The 25,708-nt window shown below is 36.4% G+C and overlaps 2 protein-coding genes across 3 annotated transcripts in view; one reads left to right on the plus strand and one right to left on the minus strand.

Annotated features, from left to right (window-relative positions):
- LOC128984682 (ubiquitin carboxyl-terminal hydrolase 32-like) overlaps positions 1-14,550 on the minus strand; it is a 101,059-nt gene extending 86,509 nt beyond the window's left edge. Inside the window, exons 1-2 of the mRNA XM_054404024.1 lie at positions 14,345-14,550; positions 751-878 (exon numbers count right to left, since the gene is read on the minus strand). Of these exons, the coding sequence (XP_054259999.1) occupies positions 751-878; positions 14,345-14,402 (186 nt within the window). The 5' untranslated portion in view covers positions 14,403-14,550. The remainder of the gene's footprint in view (positions 1-750; positions 879-14,344) is intronic.
- Positions 14,551-16,595: 2,045 nt separating this feature from the next.
- The window catches only part of LOC128984690 (F-BAR domain only protein 2-like), a 48,435-nt gene continuing 39,322 nt past the window's right edge, over positions 16,596-25,708 (plus strand). For both annotated transcript variants that reach the window (XM_054404032.1, XM_054404038.1), the window contains exons 1-4: positions 16,596-16,794; positions 18,987-19,078; positions 20,306-20,522; positions 23,507-23,764. In XM_054404032.1, coding sequence (XP_054260007.1) covers positions 16,768-16,794; positions 18,987-19,078; positions 20,306-20,522; positions 23,507-23,764 — 594 coding nt within the window. In that variant the 5' untranslated portion in view covers positions 16,596-16,767. The remainder of the gene's footprint in view (positions 16,795-18,986; positions 19,079-20,305; positions 20,523-23,506; positions 23,765-25,708) is intronic.

The raw sequence follows: 25,708 nt of genomic DNA on the forward strand, positions 1-25,708 counted from the left end.
ATGCCAAGGTCGGATATGAGGGATTCTACTGTAGTTGTTGGCTGCTTGCTGTTAATTGTTAAATATATATATATAATCATAAAAAAAATACTTTGTAGCCTATTTTGAATTAATTTTCTTTTATGATTGAATTCATTTTCATGAAGTACCGGTAAGTAACTTAATAAATTGTTGTTTTTGTTTGTAAGTTACGAACCCTGGAACTGCTGATTAGATTTTCCAAAATGCCACCCACAGTATTTTGCTGCAGTTTACATAGATCACTAACAAATGAATTTAAAATATCATTTACAAGGCAGTTGTATTGTATTACACATCTTTTTTTTTAAAAAAAAGAGAATATTGTTACATCATTTGTATGGAAATAAAACCAAACCACAATTGTTGACCTCTTTGTTTATATGTTGTAAAAAAATATTTCATACCTACTATAAATGTTTATTGGTAAAAATAACCCAAAAATAAGTTTAACATAGGTATACATTTTGTTTCATCAGCTGACTGGGAATTGTCAAGTCATCAGACAAAGAAAACAAGACCTAAATTACACCAACCCAATAAAAATATTACAGGCTAGTTAGTAGGATAGCAAACAAATTTGTTAATTATGAGCTTGAATATATGTAAAATAGTGGATCAGTCATTTTGTGGCGGATGGCACTACAGAAAGGACCCTGATCAGCCATAAAATGACTGGTCGGCAATTTAGGGTAAATTAGCAACTGAATTGATGCTGATAGAAAGTCTTACCTCGGCAACGGGTACTGGGACTCCATCTCCCAGGACATCTTTTACAAAAGACTGCTTACTGATGAAACCATTGAGATTGGACAGTCTCTTGAATGCTTCCTTCAAGCGTTTGTATTCGGCCTCATTGACTGAAACAGAACAAACATTGTGACGAGTTATATTTATACATCTCAAAGATTCCTTCATGAGTAAGCTTTATGTTTAAATACCCTATCAACTTAAAATATTTAAAAGAAAAATACACTGAGGGGTTTAAAAATAATTATTATTTTCAATAATACAGTATGGTTGAATACAGCTAGATGAAGCAAAAAAAAACTATACAACAACTTATTTTGACATATTAAATTTAGTTGTAAATAGCCAGGCATTTTTTAACTACCATGTGTTACTGTAATACATTACCGTACATTTTGCATGATTGGTATTCAAACAATACATGTATGATTATAAATTTTATCTTCTAGCATTCCTATTCGCTGCAGAAAGTAAGAAGGTAAAAATTTATATTCATTAATATTTGATGATACAGTATGAAATGAACTCTAAATATAGGTAACTTATGTATATTTGGACAATTTAAATTGTTTTCTAATACATTGTTTGATAGTAGCCTAAAACGTAGGTACTAAGTTCAAAGATTTATTTCTATAGGGTTTGATACATTCTTTTTATTCATCATTGCCTCCAGGATTGATTATTGACAATATAAATAGGTTAACATACCTTACGTTGTCAATCCCAAAATTAGGCTATGGCAACTAGTTTTGAAACATCAGTGGTTTCATTGTCGAGCCTCTTGCCTCTTAAAAATATTGGGACATCTTGTCGTCGTCATTACACATAGTACATTTAACATATATAAACACGAACACGGACACAAACTATTTAAAAAAATGAATGCACGGCTGGCCATAAGTACCGCGGTGACGGACACGATGCAACTAACAATGCAATTTTTTTTTTTTATTGAGCTAGATGGTTTTTTAAATGAAGCTTGATAGCCTAGGAAAAACTGACATGTTTCATCAAAAAGTAGGCCTAAGGTCAGGGCCACACTCATCTTACCTCGCTGATTTTTTTCCACCCCGTGGGTTTGAGAGTTATATTACGGTATATGGGGCAGGCCACACTAGAGTAAAAACGTCCGTAAATGCGTTTATCAGTCTCACTGGTTTTACCAGCGAGACTGACAAACAGATTCGCGGGTGTATTCTCTACTAACATTCCACGGGCATTGCACGTAAAACTAGTTGCGGGGCATTGCGGCTTATGGGAGTGAACACACTCATCTTATCTCGCTGGATTTTATCCTCGGACGTTTCTAGTTTTAACGTGACTGATTTAACATGCAGAGCGTGGAGAGGGGGGGGAGTGCGGATCATGGACACGGGCAATTTTATTGGTAGTGTGGCATGCTCTATCAGTCTTGCTGGTTAGCCCGAAAAACATTTCTCGTAAGACGAGAGTGGCCACGGTCAAACTCTTCCACGTGCGTCGCACGTGAAAACGGAAAACCAATTTTGCTGGTTAAAAATTACAAGTGTGACCCCCTAAGATTCACTGAGCTATAACAAATACTAGAGGTCGTCCAGTGGTCTAAAATCCAAACAAAAATATGTAATGTACAGACTTCTCTGTTTTCACCTCACACTGTAAATAAAACACGTGATTGGAATTTCTTCCATTCTTTTTGATTTTCTGTTTATATTTTGTTGTTATTTTGTCACCAGCATGGCAACCCGTAAGGCCCATGTTATTTTTTTTTATTTTAAAGTCATTTTTTGTTTTTATTTTTGAGCCTATTTTAATTTATAAAGGGATTATGCACATCTACAGGAAAATATCTTTTTAACAGTATGCGTGGATTTTCCCTGTGATGAACTCGAGCTGAGAAAAAAGGTTTTCAAGAAACATGCTTGCCTATTAATATATAGGATCTGGAGGTGGTAGGCTACAGTACTTCTCATTGGGGTTTTGTGTCGCTGTGGTTTATATTTAGCATACTAATGACAGGTTTTCAGTGCTTCAGGTTGTGTGGCAACACTGGATGGTGAATACAAATACAAGGTACACCTTACCAACATTATGAACCAAAGGCACGTTTGAAGTAATAAAGGTCTAAACTGGTGCTACTGTGCTGTACCTCCAGACATAATATCCAGTTAAGTGGTGAGGTTTCCTCCAAGGTTATAAACAATTAGTTAAATATATTTTCCAAACCATGTATCCTGAGTATATAAGAATTACTAGAATCAGTGGCAATAACATTATATTCATGTTTATACAAAATAAACAACATATGACAATATATTTGAACTATTACAGAATTGCAATCAACATTTAAGATTGTTGATTTATCAACACCATGAATTCTGATAACATATGCCTAGACGTACTATTACATCAGATCAATAAATTTTAAAATAGGCCTATAATAAAAAATTGTGATGGGCTTGTCAATGTACAGATGGTTTTCTTATAGCCTACTGTAAATGGGTCTATTGACAAACTAAGAAAATCAATATTGCAAGTTCTAATGATCACTTAATGAATTCAGATGCTGATAAGCTTGCATATTGCATGGTATCTCTGATAAAATCTAACTTTCACTCAGTTTTGGGTGGCTTCTATTACAGATTTAAACAGAAGACTAACTTTTTTATGTAAAAAAGAAAAAAAGCTAAGTAAACAATGTACAGGACATCTTACATTGATTATCCATTTTAAATACCTTTGTCAATATCTGAATTATAAAAAATCTCCAAAATTAAGAATTCCAATGTTAAATTAAATAACTTAGTTGCCCTTTTAGACAACTAGGTATAATTTATTAGAATTGGTCTACATTAAAACAAGCCACATGAACTTTGGTTATAATCCTCTTTTGTTAATGACTGCTTCATTTGCCATGTTTATGGATACCCCTATTCTCTTTTTTCTGTTTCTCTTTTGACACAACTCTCATCTTTCATCGAACTTAACTGTTCTTACCGTAGACCAATTAAATTTGATTAAAAACATTCCCAAAACCAATCTAAGGCTGGGTTTTCCTAGGCGCGGAAGCGGAGAGAGGAACGCGGAGAGCGGAAAAGAGATTTACGTGGTGTTCCGCTCCGCTTCTAGGAAAACAGTAACATTAAATTACCTAAGACAAGTGGAGTCCTCTCTCCGCTCTCCACTTCCGTGCCTAGGAAAACCCGGCTTAAAAAGTGAATGTTGAATTTAAATCATGTTTTATAAATACCTATTCAATGCAGCACAAGTGTATTTCTCAATCTAAAGATTTATTATTTAATCTGACACAAAGCATGCAATACAGATGCAAGTCAAACTACATTTCTTGGCATAACAGTAGATAACAAGTTTAGTCAGGTATACGTGCATTTGCAGTACAATCAGCGTAAGGAAGATTCCAATAGAGTCAAAGTTGGTCAAATAGAATATTGTCATCGGTAGAATCACTCATTATGGTTAATCAGCAGGAAGTAAAGGATATTTACATAAACAAAATTGTCTTTTTGTACAAAGGTTTTTCAGAAATAATTCTCCTTTTTTCAATATAGTAAAACTCTCCGTCATTATTCTACTAAACACGTTTGCTACCGACATTTAAAAAAAATTATTGTCATATTACTCATGGTTAAAGAAATCAATACATAGACTACATTGTAAGACTAGATTACTTACGTCAATAGCTCATTGAATTTCATTTCATGTTTCAGTACATGTTTCGACACATTGTCATCTTCAGCTGAGTACTAGTGAAGTTTTTATTCACCATATGGTTTCGTCAATCTTCAATTAAATAAACACGTAACACAAATACGACACGACACGGAACATATACATTTACAACACGTAAAGCTTTAGACATGCAGGCCTGCTCGAACAAAACACACGGTCACGCCGCGGGTCGGGGACAGACTGTCCCATGTACTGAACATGTACTGAAACATGAAATGAAATTCAATGAGCTATTGACGTAAGTAATCTAGTCTTACAATAATATCTACAGCTCAGGGGCTTAACAATGAATTTTACATAGACTACAACGAAGTAAGCGATGGACTGATGTCAACTATTATCGTAGTTGACGACAAAACTTATTTTTTTTTAAATACATGATTGAAATTTTTATTGCAATAAATAGTGCTTTAATAAATTTAGACCCTAATTGATATCAAAACAAATAGGCCCCATAAAAAATTGGTCTGTAGGTATTTTTAATTCAATAAGCTTAGTCCAAAAGGGCAATCTGGCCCGCAGGATAGGTTAGTGTCTTAAAGACTGGCATTAACTATAGACTATAGCTGACGATCGGTAGTGAACGTTTTAAACTGTACATCAAAATAATTTTCAGCAACAGTTTCCGATTGGGCCAAATGATGACTGTAGTCACTGGTCAAAATCTATAGCCATTCTAACATCTTTGATAGGCTTATATAATTGCAGTCTTATCAATGTATACTGTGAATGCATTTTAAAGTGCTAGGAAACTTATTTTATTGTATTTGTTTAAAAGAGCCAACACATAAATGCTAATCAAGTTAGTTGTAAAACAACATCTACAGTATAAAGCCGTCTATTTAAAGAATCTAGTACAATCAATAGGCCTACCTTAATCTATCATTGATTTAGAATTTACTAAACCCTATAGTTCCCCATATAATTTAAATAGAAAAATACATACCGGTATGGATTACTCTGTGTTTAATTAAATTTTCCTCTTTCATAAGAATTTAAACTTCTACACAACCTAGAACCTTAAGATATTGGCCAGTGACTAACAATATAAAAGTCTTAGGAATAATCTTTGACTTATGGAAACAAAAACTTTCAAATACCCTACTCAACAACATTCCCTAACTGACACAGTGGACTAAGGCTATGTGTATGTCTACTCAGATGTTAACTGTAAGAAAGGACCATGAGGCCCTAAGTTTGCCTCGATAAAGAAGGATTTTCATTTCTTTTCATTTCACTCCAGCCTACTACAAGTCTCCCCCCCCCCCCCCCCAATAAAAATAGGCACACCTAACGAAAGTGATTAAGCACCAAACCGAACATTGAAGAACTGCACCAAGAAATCCAAACTGCCAGGGGTATTGGGTGCAGAGTCTGCAGGACATTGTATTTATATTAGGCTTAGGCTATTATGGATGGTAATTAGGAAACCTAACGCAGATTTTATCATATCCCATCATGGCTAGCAGCTTCTAACTTATGGTTGGATAGGTATCCAAACCAAGCCAACAAAAAATCCATCTTAATTTATTATAGGCCTAACTTATTTGGGCCCAACGTACACCCATATTTCCCAACTTGATGAGCTTAAAATCCAGGTACTTGCTATCAAATGGTCAACCATTGCTTATTAAGTAAAATACAGGGCCTGACCTGAGACCATATCATCATGTACAGATGAACTCATCCTTCAGCCTACAAGTGATGACTGCGAAAGTGTGTTATTTATTAATTTTCTTGAAGCGAAAACTATACCTTTTAACTTCCGTTGTGAACTTTTACCAGAGAAAATGGATTGTTCATCTCAATAAAATTTAAACAACACTTCATGCATAAAATTTAATATGGAACCATTTAAGTGACATTACCCCTAATATGTACAGAGCACTATTGGCGAGCAGGGAAATGAGTGAATCGGCAAAAAAATTCATCAATTTAGTAGAAAGCCATGTCCTTTAGCTTTGACTATTAATTCAACAACTAGACATCCCATCCCCATGTTAAAGTTGTAGCCAGGTTTTTAATAAAATTTGTCTTAGTTGATGTGAGCCACCTACAGATTGCGCTGATCTAAATTACTGGATTTCTGCCGATTACATGATGGTTTTTACAAAGTCAAACTGATGGAATGACTTATTATGAGCTATAGCAACTGTTGTGACCCAGCAATTATGCCAGTAACGAGAAATAAGGTACAAAATAGAGTTTTAGACACTAGCGCAATCCGTGACTGGCTCACACAACTAGGCTACATTCTTTTTTAGTCAAAAATTGGCGACAGCTGATCCATATAGATGGGGTGTCTTCTTCTGTATCCAATAGTCAATGCCTTTAGCCACCGCACCAAGACACACTCAATGCGGTTTTTCTCAAGCAGCCTAACATCAATTGGAAGCCTGTTGAACATCTTCAACGCCAAGTCCGGGAAGTGCTTTAAAGTCTTAACTAGCCTGCGTCTCGGGATGTCCAGATTAGATCTGCTTCTTAAGTAGTGGTCATGAATTTCGCTTCGGGTGGTGAAGAATGCCTCATTTCGCTTAACATATACAATCAATAACATATACATAGGCGAAATCAAGATGTAGTTCGATGGTACGGTGAGTATCCGCAAACTCCGAAACAGGGGCTGGCAGTGATGCTGCCTTCTGCAGCAAAAGCAGTCTGTAGCACTCCGAAGCGTACCCCCAAAGAAGCAGTCGATGAATGTGAGCATGGAATAGGGCAAGATAAACCACTGTTAGGTATTTGCGGTCGAGTAGGCTTTGAAGCTTCCGCAGCAGGAACAAGACTCTGGACAATCTCTTGGTGATCACATAAATGTGTTTATCCCAGGATAGCTTACGGTTCAGAGTGAAACCCAAAAGTATTACGGGATCAGCGGTTTTGTGAAATTATATTTCGCTGAGACTGCAGAGTAGTAACTGTGTTTTTGACTCGTTCAGTTGTAGCATGTTACACTGGAACCATGTCTTAGCTTGGTCGAAAGCTAGTTCCTGGTTGACAATGAACTCATCAAGATTTCGCCCCCTACTGAGAAGAGTGTTGTCACCTGCAAACATTAGCACTCCCCCCTCAACACTAAGGTCGTTGATGTGTAAAATGAACAGTAGGGAACCCAGAACCGAGCCTTGCGGCACCCCATAGGGTACCAGTTGAGTACAAATACTATTAGCTAAGTAGGGTACTAGTTGAATAACCACTGTTGCCTAGTTAATTTGAACTTAACTATCCGTTGTATATAGCGGATAGTTGAACTTATCTTCCCAATAAAGATTAATACAACACGTAAAAAAGCCTATTGAGCAGGCCTTTCCGCAAACGAGTGTCCTGAGATCAAGTTATCTTCCCCATAAAGACCAATACAACACGTAAATGTAATATATCTTAAGAATATTAATATCCGTTGTAACTATGATTTCCTTGTACATCACGCCACTATGATCGTATGATTTTCAATAAATCTCATTGGCTACAAACATCACCTGATCCCCTCTCCACCTACATCACACCACCGACCATGTCCGTCCGTCCCTACAACAGCGAGTCTACCTCCAGAATTCAAACTTTAACCACCCGTTTGTAGCCGTGTGTTAAACATGTAAAACTATCGTATTTATTTATTTCAGTAGTCCACTTCCTAAGTCCAACTCAACCCACGAACACAACAAATGGCGACGAGGTCGGTCAAATTTACATACCGCGCAATGCAACTGTTCGATTGTGCCGCGTAGTGTAAATTTCGAACGCGTTTGTGAATGTCGGACGACGAAGTGGACTTAGACTTACTACCGTTGTTTGAAGATAGTAGTGAAGTGTCGGGTTACTCCAACATGGCCGGGATAATTGGCAGCATCGGCGAGTACGACCAGAACTCCGAGACGTGGTCTTCATACATAGAAAGATTCGAACTGTTCGTCGAATGTAACAATATTAAGGGGGAGAAGAAGGTTAGCACTTTATTGACTGTTGCTGGTGTTAAAACGTATAGTTTACTACGGGATCTGTGCACGCCCGACGTACCATCGAAGAAGAGTTTTAAGGAAATAGTGACTATCATTAAGGATCATCTCTACCCGAAACCATCGTTCATCGCCGAGAGATACAAGTTCAGCAAAAGAATTCAGCACGAGGGAGAATCAGCTGCGGAATACATCGCGCAGTTAAGGAAGATGTCTACACATTGCGATTTCGGCGCATCTTTAAATGACTACCTGAGGGATCGTCTAGTCTCCGGAATCAGGAACGAGTCGACCAAACAAAAATTGTTAGCAGAAACCAGCCTAACCTTGGACCAAGCCGTCAAAATAATCACGTCAGCAGAAGCCGCTGAGAAGAATGCCGCAGCCTTGTCGATCAACGGGAGCCGCAACGTCGAGCGACTACAAAAGATGACGTCACACCATCGCAGAGTACCAGGCGGAAGCAGCGCACCATCAAGTGTCACCGTCACCGCACCTGCAGGTCACCACAATCACCCCAAAAGCAGCTCTTCGCACGACAACAAAGTGCAGTGTTCGTGTTGTGGAAGTTCATTTCATTTACGTAATCAGTGTCGATTGTTAGGTGTAACGCGTGTGGAAAGAAGAATCACATTGCTAAGGTTTGCCGATCTAAGAGTAAGTCACAAAAACAACATTCTCATCATTTTAGTAATAGATATAACAGTAGGCATAATTATGTAGAAGCAGTAACGATTGCAAGCGATGATAACCCTAAAGCTGAAAGCTATGAGGAAGATATTCCAAATTTATTCAAAATGAATGAAAGTGAAGTAGAAAATGCTAAAGTAAGCCCTATTAAATTAGAATTAACAGTTCAGGGAAAACCAATTCATTTTGAAGTTGACACAGGCGCAAGCGTAAGTGTATGTAGTGAAAACTTTTACAATGAGAATCTCAACAATTGTAAATTGTTATCCACTGACTTATCTCTGAGTTCATACACAAATGAACCAATCGTTCCGTTAGGGAAAATTGAAGTAGATGTACAGTATCAAGGAGTAAGCAAATGTCTAGAATTGTATGTAATTAAGAAGGGAGCTCATCCTCTGATAGGACGTAATTGGCTTCAGAGCCTTGGTGTGGAAATATCTTTCAAAGATAAAATTTTTGGCATTGATAATAACGCTAGTATCGATCAAACTGTACCCAGTAAACATTGCACTGAATTAACCAAAGAATTGTTTACAGAATTTCCCGAGGTTTTCACTGATAAATTAGGTCAATACAAAGGTGAACCAGTTAAATTAAAATTGAAAGCTAACGCCACACCTCGGTACTTTAAGCCACGGTCTATACCTTTTTCACTTAAAGCTAAAGTAGAAAAAGAACTCGAGAAGTTAACAGAAGAAGGTGTACTTCTCCCAGTCAAAAGTTCTGATTGGGGCACTCCCATAGTTCCAGTTCTTAAACCAGACGGTGGAATCCGTATTTGCGGAGATTTTAAGGTTACATTAAACCCAAGTCTAGAGGTAGAAAAGTACCCAATCCCTAGAATAGATGATTTGTTTACTAGTTTACAGAAGGGTGAAAAATTTAGTAAAATAGATCTGTGCCAAGCATATATGCAACTTGAATTAGATGAAGAGTCTAAAAAACTATGTACCATAAGTACGCATAAAGGGTTGTTTAGTTATCAAAGAATGCCGTTCGGAATCTCATCCGCAACTAGCATATTTCAGTACAGAATTGAACAATGTTTACAAGATTTACCTAATGTAGTTTGCTTTCTAGATGACATTTTGATTACTGATGTAAATGATGAATTACATTATCAAAAGCTTAGTTAGTTGGAGGGAATAAACAGGGTAAGGCTAATAGGTTAGGAATAGGTGTGTCTGGACCAAACTTAATTTAAGCCTGCTGAATCTGCTACCAATAAAATTAGGAAGATTGCTGGGGACCAGAGGGACGGAGACCTTTTACCCAGATCAGAACACCTGCCTAGCCAGCTTTGATTTGAACTATGGAACTAACTATTTACATATTAATCTATCCTTCCCACTAAGAACTGAACTTGGATAACTGGAAATAATTGCTAAGTTACATTCTGGGAACATGTGGTTTAATATTTCATGTTCGATAAGGATGGGTGCTGAAGGCAGCCATCTCAGCTAAGAGTTAATTGACCTCATTTCAATAGTCGGGTGAGCCAGAAGGGCTCCCCGCTTGTTTCCTGAACTAGCCAGACATTATTGCTATTAATTTTAGTCCTAAGCTAAGGTAAAAAACTTATCCGTAACATGAGAGTCCGGTTCGGCGAATTTTTGGCTTCCTTTTCGTCTGACGGTTGGTTGAGCAAGAAGGAGGAGAGGACAAGAGTCTAGGAGGGTGGGGATAGCGCGTTTATGCAGTCGCGGCAGGCAACGAGATAGTCATGCAGCCCGGCTTCGCGAACGGCACACACTATGTAAAATATAGCGTGTCGCTATGCGTCACAGGGAAGTTTGCAAACGTCTTAAAGAAAATGGTCTTACCGTTAAGAAGAGTAAATGTACATTTTTTGCACCTAAAGTAGAGTATTTAGGTTTCTGTATTGACAAACAAGGTCTACACACTTCCGAATCTAAGGTAGAAGCTATAAAAAACGCTCCAGTTCCTAAAACAGTGACAGAAGTCAAAGCTTTGGTAGGTCTAATTAACTACTATTCGAAGTTCATTCCTAATTGTTCCACTATATTAAGTCCTATGTACAACCTGCTCAAAAAGGACACACCCTTCAATTTTGATAAGAATTGTATTGCAGCTTTTGACAAGGTAAAAGAGCTACTCTCTAATGCTCCTATTTTGGCTCACTATGACACCAATTTACCTTTAAAATTAGCTGTAGACGCTAGCTCAGTAGGCCTAGGCGCCGTGTTAAGTATTGTCTCACCAGATGGCGTAGAGAAACCGATAGCGTATCAGTCACGCACACTCTCAACAGCTGAGCGAAACTATTCACAAATAGAAAAAGAGGCTCTTGCTATTGTTTTTGCAGTCAAAAAATTCAATCAATATTTGTATGGGAGAAAGTTTGTTTTGTACACTGATCACAAACCACTTATTTTTGGCTCAAAAAAGGGTTTGCCTATTTTTGCTGCTGGTCGCATGCAAAGATATGCTTTGTTCTTGTCCGGTTACGAATTTGACATTCAATATGTAAAATCGGATCAAAACAACGCAGATATGTTATCTAGATTGCCGTTGAGTGTTAATCACAACAATGCTACTGATGAGTTTGCGTGGCAAGGTACTTATTTACATTGTTTACAGGAGAGTTCATTACCTTTGACATTTGAACATGTAAAGTCAGAAACACAGAAAGACCCAGTTTTAAGTAAAATATATGGTTATATTGTAAACGGATGGCCTAATGTCATTCCAGAGGGAAACGAAGAACTTGCTCCGTATTTCCAAAGACAGAACGAACTGACAGTTGAATTTGGGATTATTTTGTGGGGTTATAAAGTAGTCGTACCAGTAACTTTAAGGGACTATGTACTTAAAGAGCTTTACTCTAGCCATTTAGGCATCGTGAAAATGAAGTCGGTTGCTCGATCCTATGTCTGGTGGCCGCGTATTGATGAACACATCACCAACATAGCTAACAGCTGTTCTTCCTGTCTTCGGGAACGGAACAATCCGTCCAAAAGCCAATTACACGTTTGGCACTACCCATCCGCTCCTTGGGAACGCATTCATGTTGACTACCTAGGGCCTTTCAAAAATAAAATGTATTTGATCGTTATTGACGCTCACTCAAAATGGTTAGAAGTAGGTGAAGTTAGTTCAACTTCCGCAAAACTAGCTATACAGTTTTTAAGAGAATTATTCAGTAGGTTTGGATTACCTGTTAATCTACACTCTGACAATGGACCACCATTTACGTCAGCTGAATTCAAACATTTCATGGAAATGAACGGTATCAGACATACTTTCAGTCCTGTTTACCATCCTCAAAGTAATAGGCAAGCTGAAAACAGCGTTAAGTTTGCTAAAGACAAAATAAAGCGCGCTTTTCATGACAATGTAAATGTTGACGTAGCCTTGAGTAGAATACTATTCGATTATCGAAACTCTGTTCACTCAACTACCAATGAAACACCCAGTAAACTGATGTTTGGCAGAAAACTGCGCACCCGTTTGGATCTATTGAGACCAAACGTAACACATTTTGTAAATAAGAAACAAGAAGAATGTAAAAATAGTTTTAAGTCAAAGAGTACTAGGATAGTTTATCCAGGTCAAACTGTTTTGATGAGAGATTACAGGTCAAACAACAAATGGTTACAGGGTACTGTACACAAGCAAATCAGTCCTGTTATGTATGAAATAGAGTTAAGTTCAGGCATTGTTACTAAGCGTCACATTGATCAGCTGATCGGTTTAAATAACAGTCCGCTGCACAGAGATACGGATTTTGCTGAAAATATTGTACATAGAAACGTGGCAACCCCTACATCCGCTAGCTCAGACCCAGAGTTGGCAACGCCGCAATACCAGAGGCATTGTACTTCTTCCCCCGCCAAGGACGTAGTCAGCAAGCCGGTTGGCATGGCAACCACCCCAGCGAATGGTAGGAGGTCACTCCCCGCTTCTCCAGCGCGGCGATCTACACCACCAGCCAGGAAGTCACTCCCCCCTTCCCCCGCACATAGTACTATGCCCGTATCCGCGTGCGTAAAATCAGCTGTGCGTAGTAGTGATAGTAGTAATAGTAATAACACCTGTCAAAGTCAACCACGACGCAATCCTGAACGCGTTAGGAAACCTGTAAATAGATTAGACTTATGATTGTTTTACCGATTTGTATTTGTGTGTGTTTTTTCTGTTTACCATGATTCTTGATGTTTAATACTATGTTATACTTAATGATTATTATACTTTTTCTGATTGTTGATTAGGTTAAGCGTCAAGAAATATCACTCTACCACCAATGGACTATATATAAAAAGTTCACATTTTTTTGCAGTGTTTTGTTCAAATTTAAAAGGGAGGAAATTGTAATATATCTTAAGAATATTAATATCCGTTGTAACTATGATTTCCTTGTACATCACGCCACTATGATCGTATGATTTTCAATAAATCTCATTGGCTACAAACATCACCTGATCCCCTCTCCACCTACATCACACCACCGACCATGTCCGTCCGTCCCTACAACAGCGAGTCTACCTCCAGAATTCAAACTTTAACCACCCGTTTGTAGCCGTGTGTTAAACATGTAAAACTATCGTATTTATTTATTTCAGTAGTCCACTTCCTAAGTCCAACTCAACCCACGAACACAACAGTAAAAAGCCTGTTGGACAGGCAGGCCATTCCTAAACAAGTGTCCAGAGATTAATTTCCTAACCTTCTTGCCAACTAACTAGGTACATGTTAAAACTAGTTCCTGGGAATAGTTAATTAGTATAATACATCCCTTCTAATAAAAAGAAAAGCTGACTGTTATACTCTTCAGAAGATTTGAGCTGGTAGGAAATATAGCTTACAGCAAGTTATTGATCTAATAGAGCCGCCGCCTCAAATTTAAAAGCCTATTTCACTCAAATATATTACATTCCCTTGAATGGAAAGAACTATCCTGGGTTGAAATGAATATGCCTAGTTATGAGTAAAGATTCAAAAGTGTAAATGGGCCTAGAGGCCTATATGGCACCAGGAAAACACTTGATACCAAGGCCCTGGGTTATTTGAAGTGTAAACACTAAATGGATTTATATGCAAAGAATCTTGCATTTCCTAAGATCTAAGATGGTTATTCGAATGTTAAACCAACTAGCTATGGTTTATCCGTTGCTTTATTCCAATGTAATCCGCAAATGTATTATTTACATTAAATAGGGAAGTGTTAATCTTACCTCTCTTGACAGCCTCTTCATATGTAATGCAAGTTTGCTTTGAATCTTTAGCTCCCATATCAGTTAAAATTATTTAAAAATCAGGGCCTGGATTAAATTATTCCTAATCTCATCTTAAGAATCCGATCTGATTTATTTACGACAGTTTAATGACACTTGTATCTTGCCTAATTCATGAATTGAACTAACTAACTACGAATGACGACAGGTAGGTAACCAACTAGACGATACAAAGTATGACATGAATGGTAAAAACTAATATTTATACATAGTCAGCTGATTCTAAAGAAAGGCTTTTAGAAAGGAATCTTAAACGACGCCTTTTTAATCGAAATTAAAATTACGAGATACTATATAAAAAACAAACTGTGAAATTTTTACATTTGTTTTTAAATCTTGGTTTGATCTGTATGTATGATAGCGGATTTTAAAATATTAAAAGATCAGATGTCTAATGAACTGTACAAATTAACTTATACTGTACAATTTACCTTCACACTCCGGTAGATTGACCGCTCCTACTTGACCCCCCCCCGCAAACTGGATGATAGTTTTTAACGATAAGCTAAAGGCAATTAATTGTAAGGTAAGTTTCTTTTCTATAAACTGTACAGTATATGCTGAGAGTTTATGGCCATACACTTTTTATTTCTTATTGTTTTTCCACTTTACCATTTATGAATGAATTTATGACGATTAACAATCAAATAAAAAATGTATTTGTAAAGCTTTTCCCCTGGGTATTATCATAGACTAACTAACGACAGAAAGGAAGGATGCTTGATCAATGGTATATTACTAAAGAGTAAACCTAACACTGTAACATTTCACTCACATCATGGGCGCCCGCAGGATTTGGAACAGGGGGGTGCAATAGATAACTTACTTACTTACTTAATACTTGATGTCTTCATCCTTGACCGACATTATCAGATAGATTGCGTCAATTAATTAATTACTATATACAAATTTATACAAAACTAATATTTTTACAACACTACAAAAACATTGTGGCATGGCGGTTTGGATTTAGACTTATTTGAATACTCCTCAGGGTGGAAAGAGTGGCTCCTCTAGCTCGGCCAACGAGTACAATGGCCTTTTCAACAGTGCTTTAAGGAGGGTCTTTTTGAAGGGCTCAATCTTCAAGTCTCTTATCGTTTTAGGAAGTGAGTTAAAAATCCTAATAGCATACCGTGGGTAGCATTTCAGAGATCTGCTTAGACGACATCGGGGCATATCTAAGTCTACTGCATTCCGGGTGTCTCATAAGTATGCTGGTCTCTCCTTCTGCCAAAGTCTGTTTCCTTTTCCTTCAGGAGACCAAGGATGTTGTAAACATACTGGCTGAACACAGTAAGTACTTGTCGTTCTTCAAAAATCGGGCGACAGTGGTCATAGTATCCCGCAAAAGTAATCACCCGAAGTGGGCGAAGTGCCATCTTTTGCAGTAGTAAAACCTGATGCGCAGCTGGACAGTGACCCCACAGGACCAAGCCGTATGTTATATGACTGTGAAAGAGGTCGTGGTAAACATTCGTCAGATAAGGCAGAGTGATTTCTGATCTCAGTTTTCTCAGAAGGTAGATTATGCGGGAAAGTTCCACCTTTTCTATAATGGGAATTCCAGTTACATTTGGAGTCTATCCAAAAGCCGAGTAGTTTTACTGGGTCCTCCTCCTCCACAGCTTTTAGGCTACAGATCAGAGATTGGGTTTAACGATCATCTGGGGGTCGGGGTGGCCTTCCCCGGGAAAATGTCTGAAAAGTGTTTTTAAACTATTTTTACGCTATTTGGTAACACATAGAACCAAGTGCACCCCTTGTGAGCACCCACTACTCACATTTAAACTTAGATGAACAAACAAACAAAGATACAGTTAGCATCATTGCACTCAAGCGTAACCTGATTTGAAATACATAGCCTACACTGAAATAAACTTTTGATTTAAAATTTAACAACCACTATTTTGGTTTATTTGAACTACAAAGACATTTTTATATTAATTACGCTATGTTTTGTTGATTTGGTCCGAAAAAAATAGTTGTTGACCAACGATGGATATGATGAGAAGTATTCTTATTGCAGCATCCAAAGTGAATGTCCCTTGCCGATTCTGATTCTGATACCATATCCCTTGAGAATTCTTATTCTATGCTGATACGAAACTACCCAAGCATCTGAAAAAAGCTTTAGTTGTGTTGTGGCACTCCTGTACTTCACTTCACTTCACAGAATACTGTTAAACAAAAGTCAAAACCAAAAGTCACTATTGGACTGAACAATTCGACAATTAGTGTTAAAACTTTAAATATTTAGCATAAAGAAAAATAAAAGTCGGTGTAATTTGTCACGGGGATGTTTAGGTGTTTAACGGTTGTTGTTAAAAGTTCCATTAAGTTATGAAAAATTTGTAGTCAATATGGTTGATTTTAGTGATTATTTTTGGGTAAGCAGAGATAATTCACAAGGCTAGACTAATAAAAATTCTCTCTTATGTTCTTTCCATGTACCTTCTTATTGAATCTTATTAAAAAATAAGTTGTATATTATCCTCCCAGTATTTTTTTAACGTCATCTTTATCCATGGTGCTTGTGAAGCCTTTACTATTATAGCACCAAGATTTTACCTAGGCTCTGCTGATAATGTCTTTCATAACCTAGCCCACAACCCCTCTATTATAGCCTAGGCTAGGTCCCAGTTAGTATTTATAGTCAACCTTGGTATTTATACTCCGATGTTATTATGCCATTTATGTACTTTTTGTAACTGCTGTCTCTCACTTATGCTCTTGAGTCGTTACAGTAAAAGACTAGGCCTACTCTCATTGTAGGCATATATAGCTCGTAATTTAGCTCAGTAGCAAAGTATTATAGTTTGCCATTAAAAATAACAGGTACAGTTTCTTAACTGGGCTATGCTAATATTAATTGAAACTATCGAATTGAAAATATTGTTTATTAATCGATATTTTTAAATATATCTATTATAAAATAAAACTATCAAAACCTAACCTAACCAACCAAACTTGCTGATGGTGAAAAAATCGCATGAAGGTTTACTAATCAAATCGATAGTTTCAATCAATATTAGCATAGCCCAGTTAAGAAACTGTACCCAAAATAACCAGTAAAGTTTTTGGGCTAGAGTTTTGAATCGTAGTTTTTTGTCGTATGTACCTACTCTAAGTTACTGTATTGCTGTTTTAATTAATAGCCTACCTTAAATCATACCTTTTAGGATCAGATAAGGACATAGGCTATTCATAAAATACATGTTTACAAGAAGCTAGTTAGGCAGGCAGGATATCCGGTCAAAGGTAACTTTCAGAAATACATTAACGGAGGCAGGTTACTGTAGATCGCTTGTCTACCAGCCTTGTGTAATCACGGTTAAAAGGATGATTATTTTTTAAATATGAAAGAAATTAAATAGTTAGATATAAAATTTTGATTGGGCTCTTAGGAGGCTTGAATATTACACTCCTACAGTCCCGTACATCTAATAGCGACACCTTCAGTCGCTATAGCCTAGCCCCTTTTATTTAGTCAAAGCCAACTGGTTGACGATAATAATAAGCTCTTATTTCATGGTGGCTATCTGTAGTCGTGAGAGGCAATTTCATGTTGGGCTACACTTCGTGAGTGTTATTTTTTCTTAAGGATTTTGAGGACTTTGAAGGCTTTATGATATTCAAACAACAGTCTAATTACCCTTCCTATCATTTTAATTATTCTTATTGTTAGATTATTATCAGTAGGCTTAAAATTGACAATCAAAACATCTAGTTTTACATCAAGACATAAATAGGCAGCCTACATAAAAAATACATAGGCTAGGGATGAGCATCGATTGGTCAACCATCGATGGTAATATTGACGTCAACCGTCGCTATACCGATAACATCGATGATATTTCAATTTTTTGTCTGCTTTATTCAACTTACTTTCTAGTAATGGAAAACATCCACATACCACATTGCAATTATAGTCTCTTTTTAATTCAAAGTAATATGTTTCCCTGAAATAGAGCTAGGCCTAAGTACTAGGCTGTCTCCTTTTGGCAGGGCAGATAAGTTATCCCTCGGGAGGATGTTTACACTTCTGGGTTTTGGTTAGTAAAAAGGAAAACACAATTTCAATATCAGATAACCTCAACTTAAAGTTAAATTATCGTAAATATTTTTCATTTTAATCAAATAGTGATGGACGATGTTTGGTTAGGCTCTAGATGTTACACCCTAGAACAGCAATTTAGCAACAGTTGCTGCTTATCTCATTCTATAAATTCTCTATTTTAGACTTGCTCATGTTGTTGAACGGTTACTTTTCATGTCATGCTCCATTTACTTTTTCACAGACCTGTTAGCCTACCCTTATTTGACCTAAGAACAAAAGTCTACCACTTTGTTGGATTAAAGTTCTGTTTTTAAGATAAATTTCCTGTTATTTGTTGTATTGTAAAATTTGATTATTATCTACATTTTCCACTCACTCAATGATTTATTTATAGGTCTACTTACAAGATTACCTATGTAATAACCTGTGAGAATGTCCTTTTTTCATGACTAAGTATTGTTTTTTCTGCGATGTCATTTTAATTTTAGTGGCAACCTTTACCATTTGTTATACATGTTTCAGGGTGAGAAGAATAATGGATTTGATGTTTTGTACCATAATATGAAATTTGGCCTTGTCGCCAGCAAGGAGTTAGCTGAATTCTTCCGGGAGAGGTGATTATGATCTTTTATACTAAATGGTATTTCTTATAGATTTTGTAAAAGACCAGCCAAACTACTGGTCTTGAACCATGTAAGTATAATTTGCTATAAGTAGGCCTACTACGATCTTGAAGCCAAACCAATCCATATCATGCTAAATATATATTAGTAAACAAAATTTATTCCACTGCGAAAATACCTTAGTACTGGCACAGTATAGAGCCAACTATCCGAAACAATATTGGAGGTAAGGTATGACTGGAAGACTGATTTTTTTTCGGATAGTGGGTCATTGCTGGAAGAAGTTGAATACGGAACAATATCTTTCTTTGATTGATAACATTTTAGCTTATTGTTGTATTTTTTAAATAATTTGTACTCGTGATCGTCTCTAGTTGTTGTGTCGACCTTATGCCTATCTTGCAATTTCGGTCACTCCAATGATGGCCTCCCGAGTTTTTAGCAATGCCTGTGAACATCTCTTGAGGTCTCGACAACACTGGTAATCGAGCAACGCTTGTTAGTAGGCTATATCCTTCAGTCTCGGCGATATCAGCGTTTGTCTTCCACAATCGCAGAACATGGTGCACATGTCAATTATATTTTTGTTTCTTCATATGTTTAACCAACGTTGCGAATGACCAGGCTTCACATAAAACCGTCTCTGTACTGTAATAGTTTATTATTGGAACTAAAAATAAACCACATTTGATATTTGGTATTTACTCTTAATGAATCCTAAGCTGCAAAATATCTTTTTATTTTTTATTCTCAGGTATGAGTAAAGATAATTAGAAATTCACACAGATAAAAAAAGTAAAAACAATTATTTAAGCGTATACATATGTAAAATCATACCCATAATACTTTCTGTCTAATTAAACTGTTTAGCCTACTTAATATATTCAGAGAAAGTAAATAAAAAGTATGTCTAGCCTACTTAATCTATTCAGGGAAAGTAAATTAAAAGTATGTCTAATAACGCTTAAAAACATATATTTACACTATACTTTTATCGAAATTGATCACCACTTGCGATCTTTTAACAATTTACCGTCTTGCATAAGTCTAAGTTAATTATATATCTTTTAAGTTTTATCAGATATATTTTTTATTTACTTCCTGTAGATTTAATAACAGGTTCAGGAACAATGCTGATCAAGTATATATCTAATAAATTTTAAATGTTTCTAATAAACTGCTATCTATTAGATTAATTTTTAATTATTTTTTTCCCAGTTCAAACATAGAAGAGTATAACTCGAAAGTTTTGGGAAAGTTAGCCAAGCAGGCTGGCAGTGGATGTGTGCAAGGAACGTTTGCTCCAGTATGGCAGGCTGTTCGATCAACAGCGGAGAAGTTATCTCAACTCCACCTACAGATGGTCCACAAGATATCGGAGCTTGTCAAAGAGGTCACAAAATACGCTGATGAGCTACATAAAAAGCATAAAACCGTAAGTTTGCTCAAGTTACTGTGAAAACTGTATGTCTTTTCACTTTTAAATTAAAATAGGGCTTATCATTTCAGTAAATCATTTAAACATGTTATAACATATTAAAATAGGCAATGCTTAAATGAACTAAGAAATCCCCAAAAATGTAATGCGTGAATTGCGAGAGTGAATAACATTTTCTTACTGTTTAAACATAGTGGTAATTTTAAATAACCTATAGGTCTACGATATGAAAAAAAAAACATCTCTTGCAAAAACATTGTCTTGCAAAGATATGAACAAACCTTGTCACGTTATTCAGCATGTCAAAATAAACAAAAAATTTATACTAACATGATTGTGTCCTATCTCATTCCGTTTTCAGTCTATCTGTCTGTACCTATGTGATTTTTACAAAAACATTCATATAACTCCTTACTGCTTGAGCCGCAGCGTATAAATTCTGTAAAAATGTTTATCTTATTGACCACTATTTTTGTGCAAGATATGAATAAAAACTCTTAAACTGTTTAATAATAGCGCCTTTCAAAAATATTTGATACCAAATTCCACGAAAATCATTAATTGTACAAAATATTTGCAGGATATGTAAAATTTACTAAATTTTATGCAGATTACAACGATATCTTATAAGCCTAGTTTAGACAAATAATAACTGAGAATCAATCATTTTAGCCTCTGGATTGTATATATATATATATATATAATTAATTGATATAAGGACCTTAGCCTATAAGGACCTTATTAGGATATTATAGGATAGGACCTTATACCTTAGCAATCCTATTTTATCGATCCGAAATTAATTTCAGACCCGAAGGTCCATCATCAGTCGGAGTCTAGGTTGACCAAATTTGTATAGCCTAGTTGAATCCACCCGTTGGGTTTCGTAGAAAGTGTCATAACATTTAACACAAAACAAGTCATAGTGGACACGAAAATAGTAAAACAATTAGGGTTAAAAACTATGGTTTTCATAGTGTGGGATAACCTCACTTTAGTTAGGGAACACGTTGCCGGCAATCTGCATATGTAATCTGCATAAAATTTAGTAGGTAAATTTTACATTCCCTGCAAATATTTTGTAAAATTAATGGTTTTCATGGAATTTGGCTTAAAATATTTTTAAAAGGTGCCATTTTTTAACGGTTCAAGATTTTTTATTAGTATTATTTTGCACAAAAACAGTAGCCTAGTCAATAAGATAAACATTTTTACAGAATTTCTATGCTGTAGCTCAAACAGTAAGGAGTTATGAATGTTTTTGTAAAAATAACATACAAAAAGATAGACCGAAAACTGAATGAGATAGGACACATGCTATATTACATTTTTTGTTTCTTTTGATACACAAATAACATGACAAAGTTTGTTCATGTGGTTGCAAGACACTCTGTATATAGTTTATTCAATCTGTGATGCAATTATTTATCTAGAATTTCTTGTGATTGGTCACATAAGATCAATATCCAAATATTTGAGACAGTGAACAAATGTACCTACCTAATTTGTTAATTGGCCCTCAGAGATAAATGCCATGGTATTACTCTGGTCCATAAGGCTCCTTTTATTCACTGCGGTTGCCCGCTGCACCAATGTGTCACCTGCGATCGACCGCTGTCACGTGTATAGTGTAACAGTGCTGCCAACCCATTCCGATAGTCGACAGTCACTGAGTGAACTTAGCTGTTATTACTTCGTCGATACAGTAAATCGTTCCGTAAAAATGTCCGTAACATGAATTCATTTTGAAAGGCGAGAGACAAAACAACTACATTAAGTACAATGCGCACAGCCGAATGACTAGACCACGTGTAGTGAGTGACACTGGTGACTTGGGTTGGCAGCAGTGCAAGAGCAACGGCGGGCTCCCGCGTTGATTAAACGATCCCATAAACACAATGCATATACGAACCGCTCGCCGCCTGCGATTTCTAAGCGCAAGCGGGTGAATTTACAAACCTCCGCGGGTACCCGCAACTTCTGAGACCGCTCCTATTTGAATAAAAGCACCCATTTACGGCAATGCATTTACAAAACCGCGGCGGGCTACCGCGGTGAATAAAAGGGACCTAACAAAACCACCAATGTTTTTATCATCGAAAATGGTGTATTCACAATTTCACCAGTATAATTTGTGGTTTCCTAGTTTTTATCAGTGGGACTACTATGTATTTGCATTCTTTGTCAACAGCACAAGTAATGAAATTTTATTAGTCAAAGTAAGCAAGTTCTTCTGTAACATCTATAATTTAGTTTAAAGCAGAAGTTAAGGTCTTGATAGTCCCAGCTTTATAACCACCTGTAGGCGTTCTGCCTGAAAAAAAAACAAGTTTTCAGATTAACATTTTTTCATCTGATATTTCAAAAAATTCAAACATAATGTCAGTAGGCTATATACATTACCACTTGAAATTGTATGACATTCTTCCTCTTCTGGAGCTCCACAAAACACTAAATTTTATGTTTTAATGGCTAAAAATCTTTCAAGATTGTATTACATATGTGTTAACACATTTAACGATTTAACACTTCTCACACAACATTGTCACTTGTCTGTCCTTAACAGCGTTTTCTTTAATACTGAACTCAAGAAGACAGGAAGACAATTACTATAGAGCAGTTATTTATCTAACAAAATAAGATATTGCCAGGAAGTGAGTCATTGTATGGCTTGCTATGATAATATTTCCTATACATTTCTTACCACTATCAACAAAATGCGAGATTATTCAATATCATGTAGATATAATGACAGTCAATTTTGACCAAAAGTCTTCAAATACATTCTGAAACCAAATTGGCCAAGAAATTTATTTACACGCTACATGATTTAAAGTGCATAAATACTACAACGTCAGTGGGGTATTCCATCACACAACATGGGACTTTTACATATTGACAATATTCTAATGTGTCAACCACTAAATTAAACCAACCAGTGATTTTTCACTTTGAGCATATAACATATGACATATTTTCAGGTAAAAGAAGAAGAATGTGGAACATTAGAAGTTGCTCAGGCAATACAGTCAACGTCAGTTACCCTACAAAAAGCAAAAGATATTTACGTTCAACGAGGACAAGAGCTGGACAAATTGAAAAAAGATAATGCTTCAGCGAAAGAGCTAGAAAAAGCAGAATTGAAACTAAAAAAAGCACAAGAAGAGTATAAAACCCTTGTAGATAAGTATAGTTCAGTCAAGGAGGACTTTGAAAAGAAAATGTCCCTGGCATGTCAGGTAATTCAAATTTTTCAAATTTTATCAAAGTCTTAATTGTAAGGAAAACATTATAATTGGTTTATGTAAATATTTTGTAAATTAGTATGGTCAAAAAATATTAAAAGGTTAGAACTATTCTAATTCATACAAAATAGAGTTGTGGGAGCCTGAGATTTTAGATTGAGCCGATCCTGAGTTGAGCTTCTGGTTTTTTGAACCAGCTTATCCATATAATTAATTTGACCTAATGTCACAGGCTATAATACTACTTTAGTAAAAAATTTCGCAGAATGCATTTCTGTAGACATTTAGCGTGATCGCCAGCGGGAAATTTGCCTTGCAGTAGTTGGTACGACTCCTGGTGAGGGTATTTCGGTAAGTGGGAGTTTAGCTTACGACCCGTAGTCTAGCATTGGAAAGCACTTTTCATGTACCTGCAAGTCTACATTGTCGGTTACTGTCGCTCGTGTATCTGCATTTAAAAATGGCATTTCACGAACAGCGTGCTAACATTAAGTTCTGTGTTTTACTTAAAAAACCACCTAATTAGACTCTTGAGTTGTTAATTCAAGCTTATGGAGAAAAGTCAAGTTTATGAGTGGTACAAATGGTTTTGTGAAGGCCATGAAAGCATTGACAACGACCCTTCAAGTGGACGTCCTTCAACAGCAGTCAATGACGTAAACATTGAGCGAGTACGACAATTTGTGCAATAAAATCGGAAATTTAAAATCAATGAAATTGTGCTCGCTCAATGTTTACGTTTTTGACTGCTGTTGAAGGACATCCACTATGAGGGTCATCGTCATTGCTTTCATGGCCTTCACAATCCGTTTGTGCTATCCATAAACTTGACTTTTCTTCATCGCCTCTTCTCCATAAGCTTGAATTAACAATTCAAGAGTCTCACTAGGTGGTTTTTTAAGTAAAACACAGAAATTAATGTTTGCACGCTGTTTGTGAATTGCTATTTTTTAATGCAGGTACACAACGGACAGTAACCGACAATGTAGACTTGCAGGTACACAAAAAAAGACTTTCCAATGCTAGACTACGGCTCGTCAGCTATACTCCCACTACCGAAATACCCTCCCCAGGATGTGTACCAACTACTGCAAGGCGAATTTCTCGCTGGCGATCACGCTAAATGTCTACAGAAATTCATTTCAGGAACTTGTTGACGGTTACATGTAAGTAAAACTGACACAAATCATCTTTTCAAAATGCAATTTAATGTTTGATGTATTTGGAAAAACAGCATTAAAAGCAGCATTAAATCCAGTAATCACAAATTTGGTGTTTTGTGCATTGTACACTGACTCAGTATTTTGCAGAAATGTCACAGTCGGTGGGCATCATCATTGTCTCCTTTGATTGTGGCTAAATCCTGAATATCTTCCACCATCACAAAAACACCATTATTGTCTCCCACAATTGTGACAAAATATTAAATATTCCATGGTAATGTTAACATCATCAACGTCTTCCCAAATCGTTGAAAAATCTTTGAGATGTTCCGCGTTCGTGTCTAGACACTGTCATTTTCTTTATCAAACCCGGCAAAATATTGAATACCTCCAGTGGTCGTAGGGACATCATCATAGTCTATTGTAACCACGGAAACGTTATAGTCTTCATTCGTGACCACATTAAAAGCGTGAACTTGTCAACAGAGTGATCTTCACGGACACGTTCTGCAATCGCAATAGCATCGCGATCATAAAAAATCAGTTCAAGCTCAATTTCCTGACTTGGTGTCCTTAAGCTTGTAGGCTAGGCTCAGCTCACCTTTAATACAAAACATTTAAATTAATATGCAGACAAATTTTCTCAAACCTGAGATAAATCTGCAAAAGTTTTTTAAGGTTCTAAACGGTTAGCTTTCTATAATCACAGAATAGGATGTCTTTCTTGATGTTTGGTAACCCTGAGATAAACAAATTAAAAGATTGTTTCCTATGA

The sequence above is a fragment of the Macrosteles quadrilineatus genome, unplaced genomic scaffold (genome assembly GCF_028750875.1).
Source record: "Macrosteles quadrilineatus isolate MER2022 unplaced genomic scaffold, UCM_ALF_1.0 Scaffold_1__1_contigs__length_201487025, whole genome shotgun sequence".
Classification (NCBI taxonomy): Eukaryota; Metazoa; Arthropoda; class Insecta; order Hemiptera; family Cicadellidae; genus Macrosteles; species Macrosteles quadrilineatus.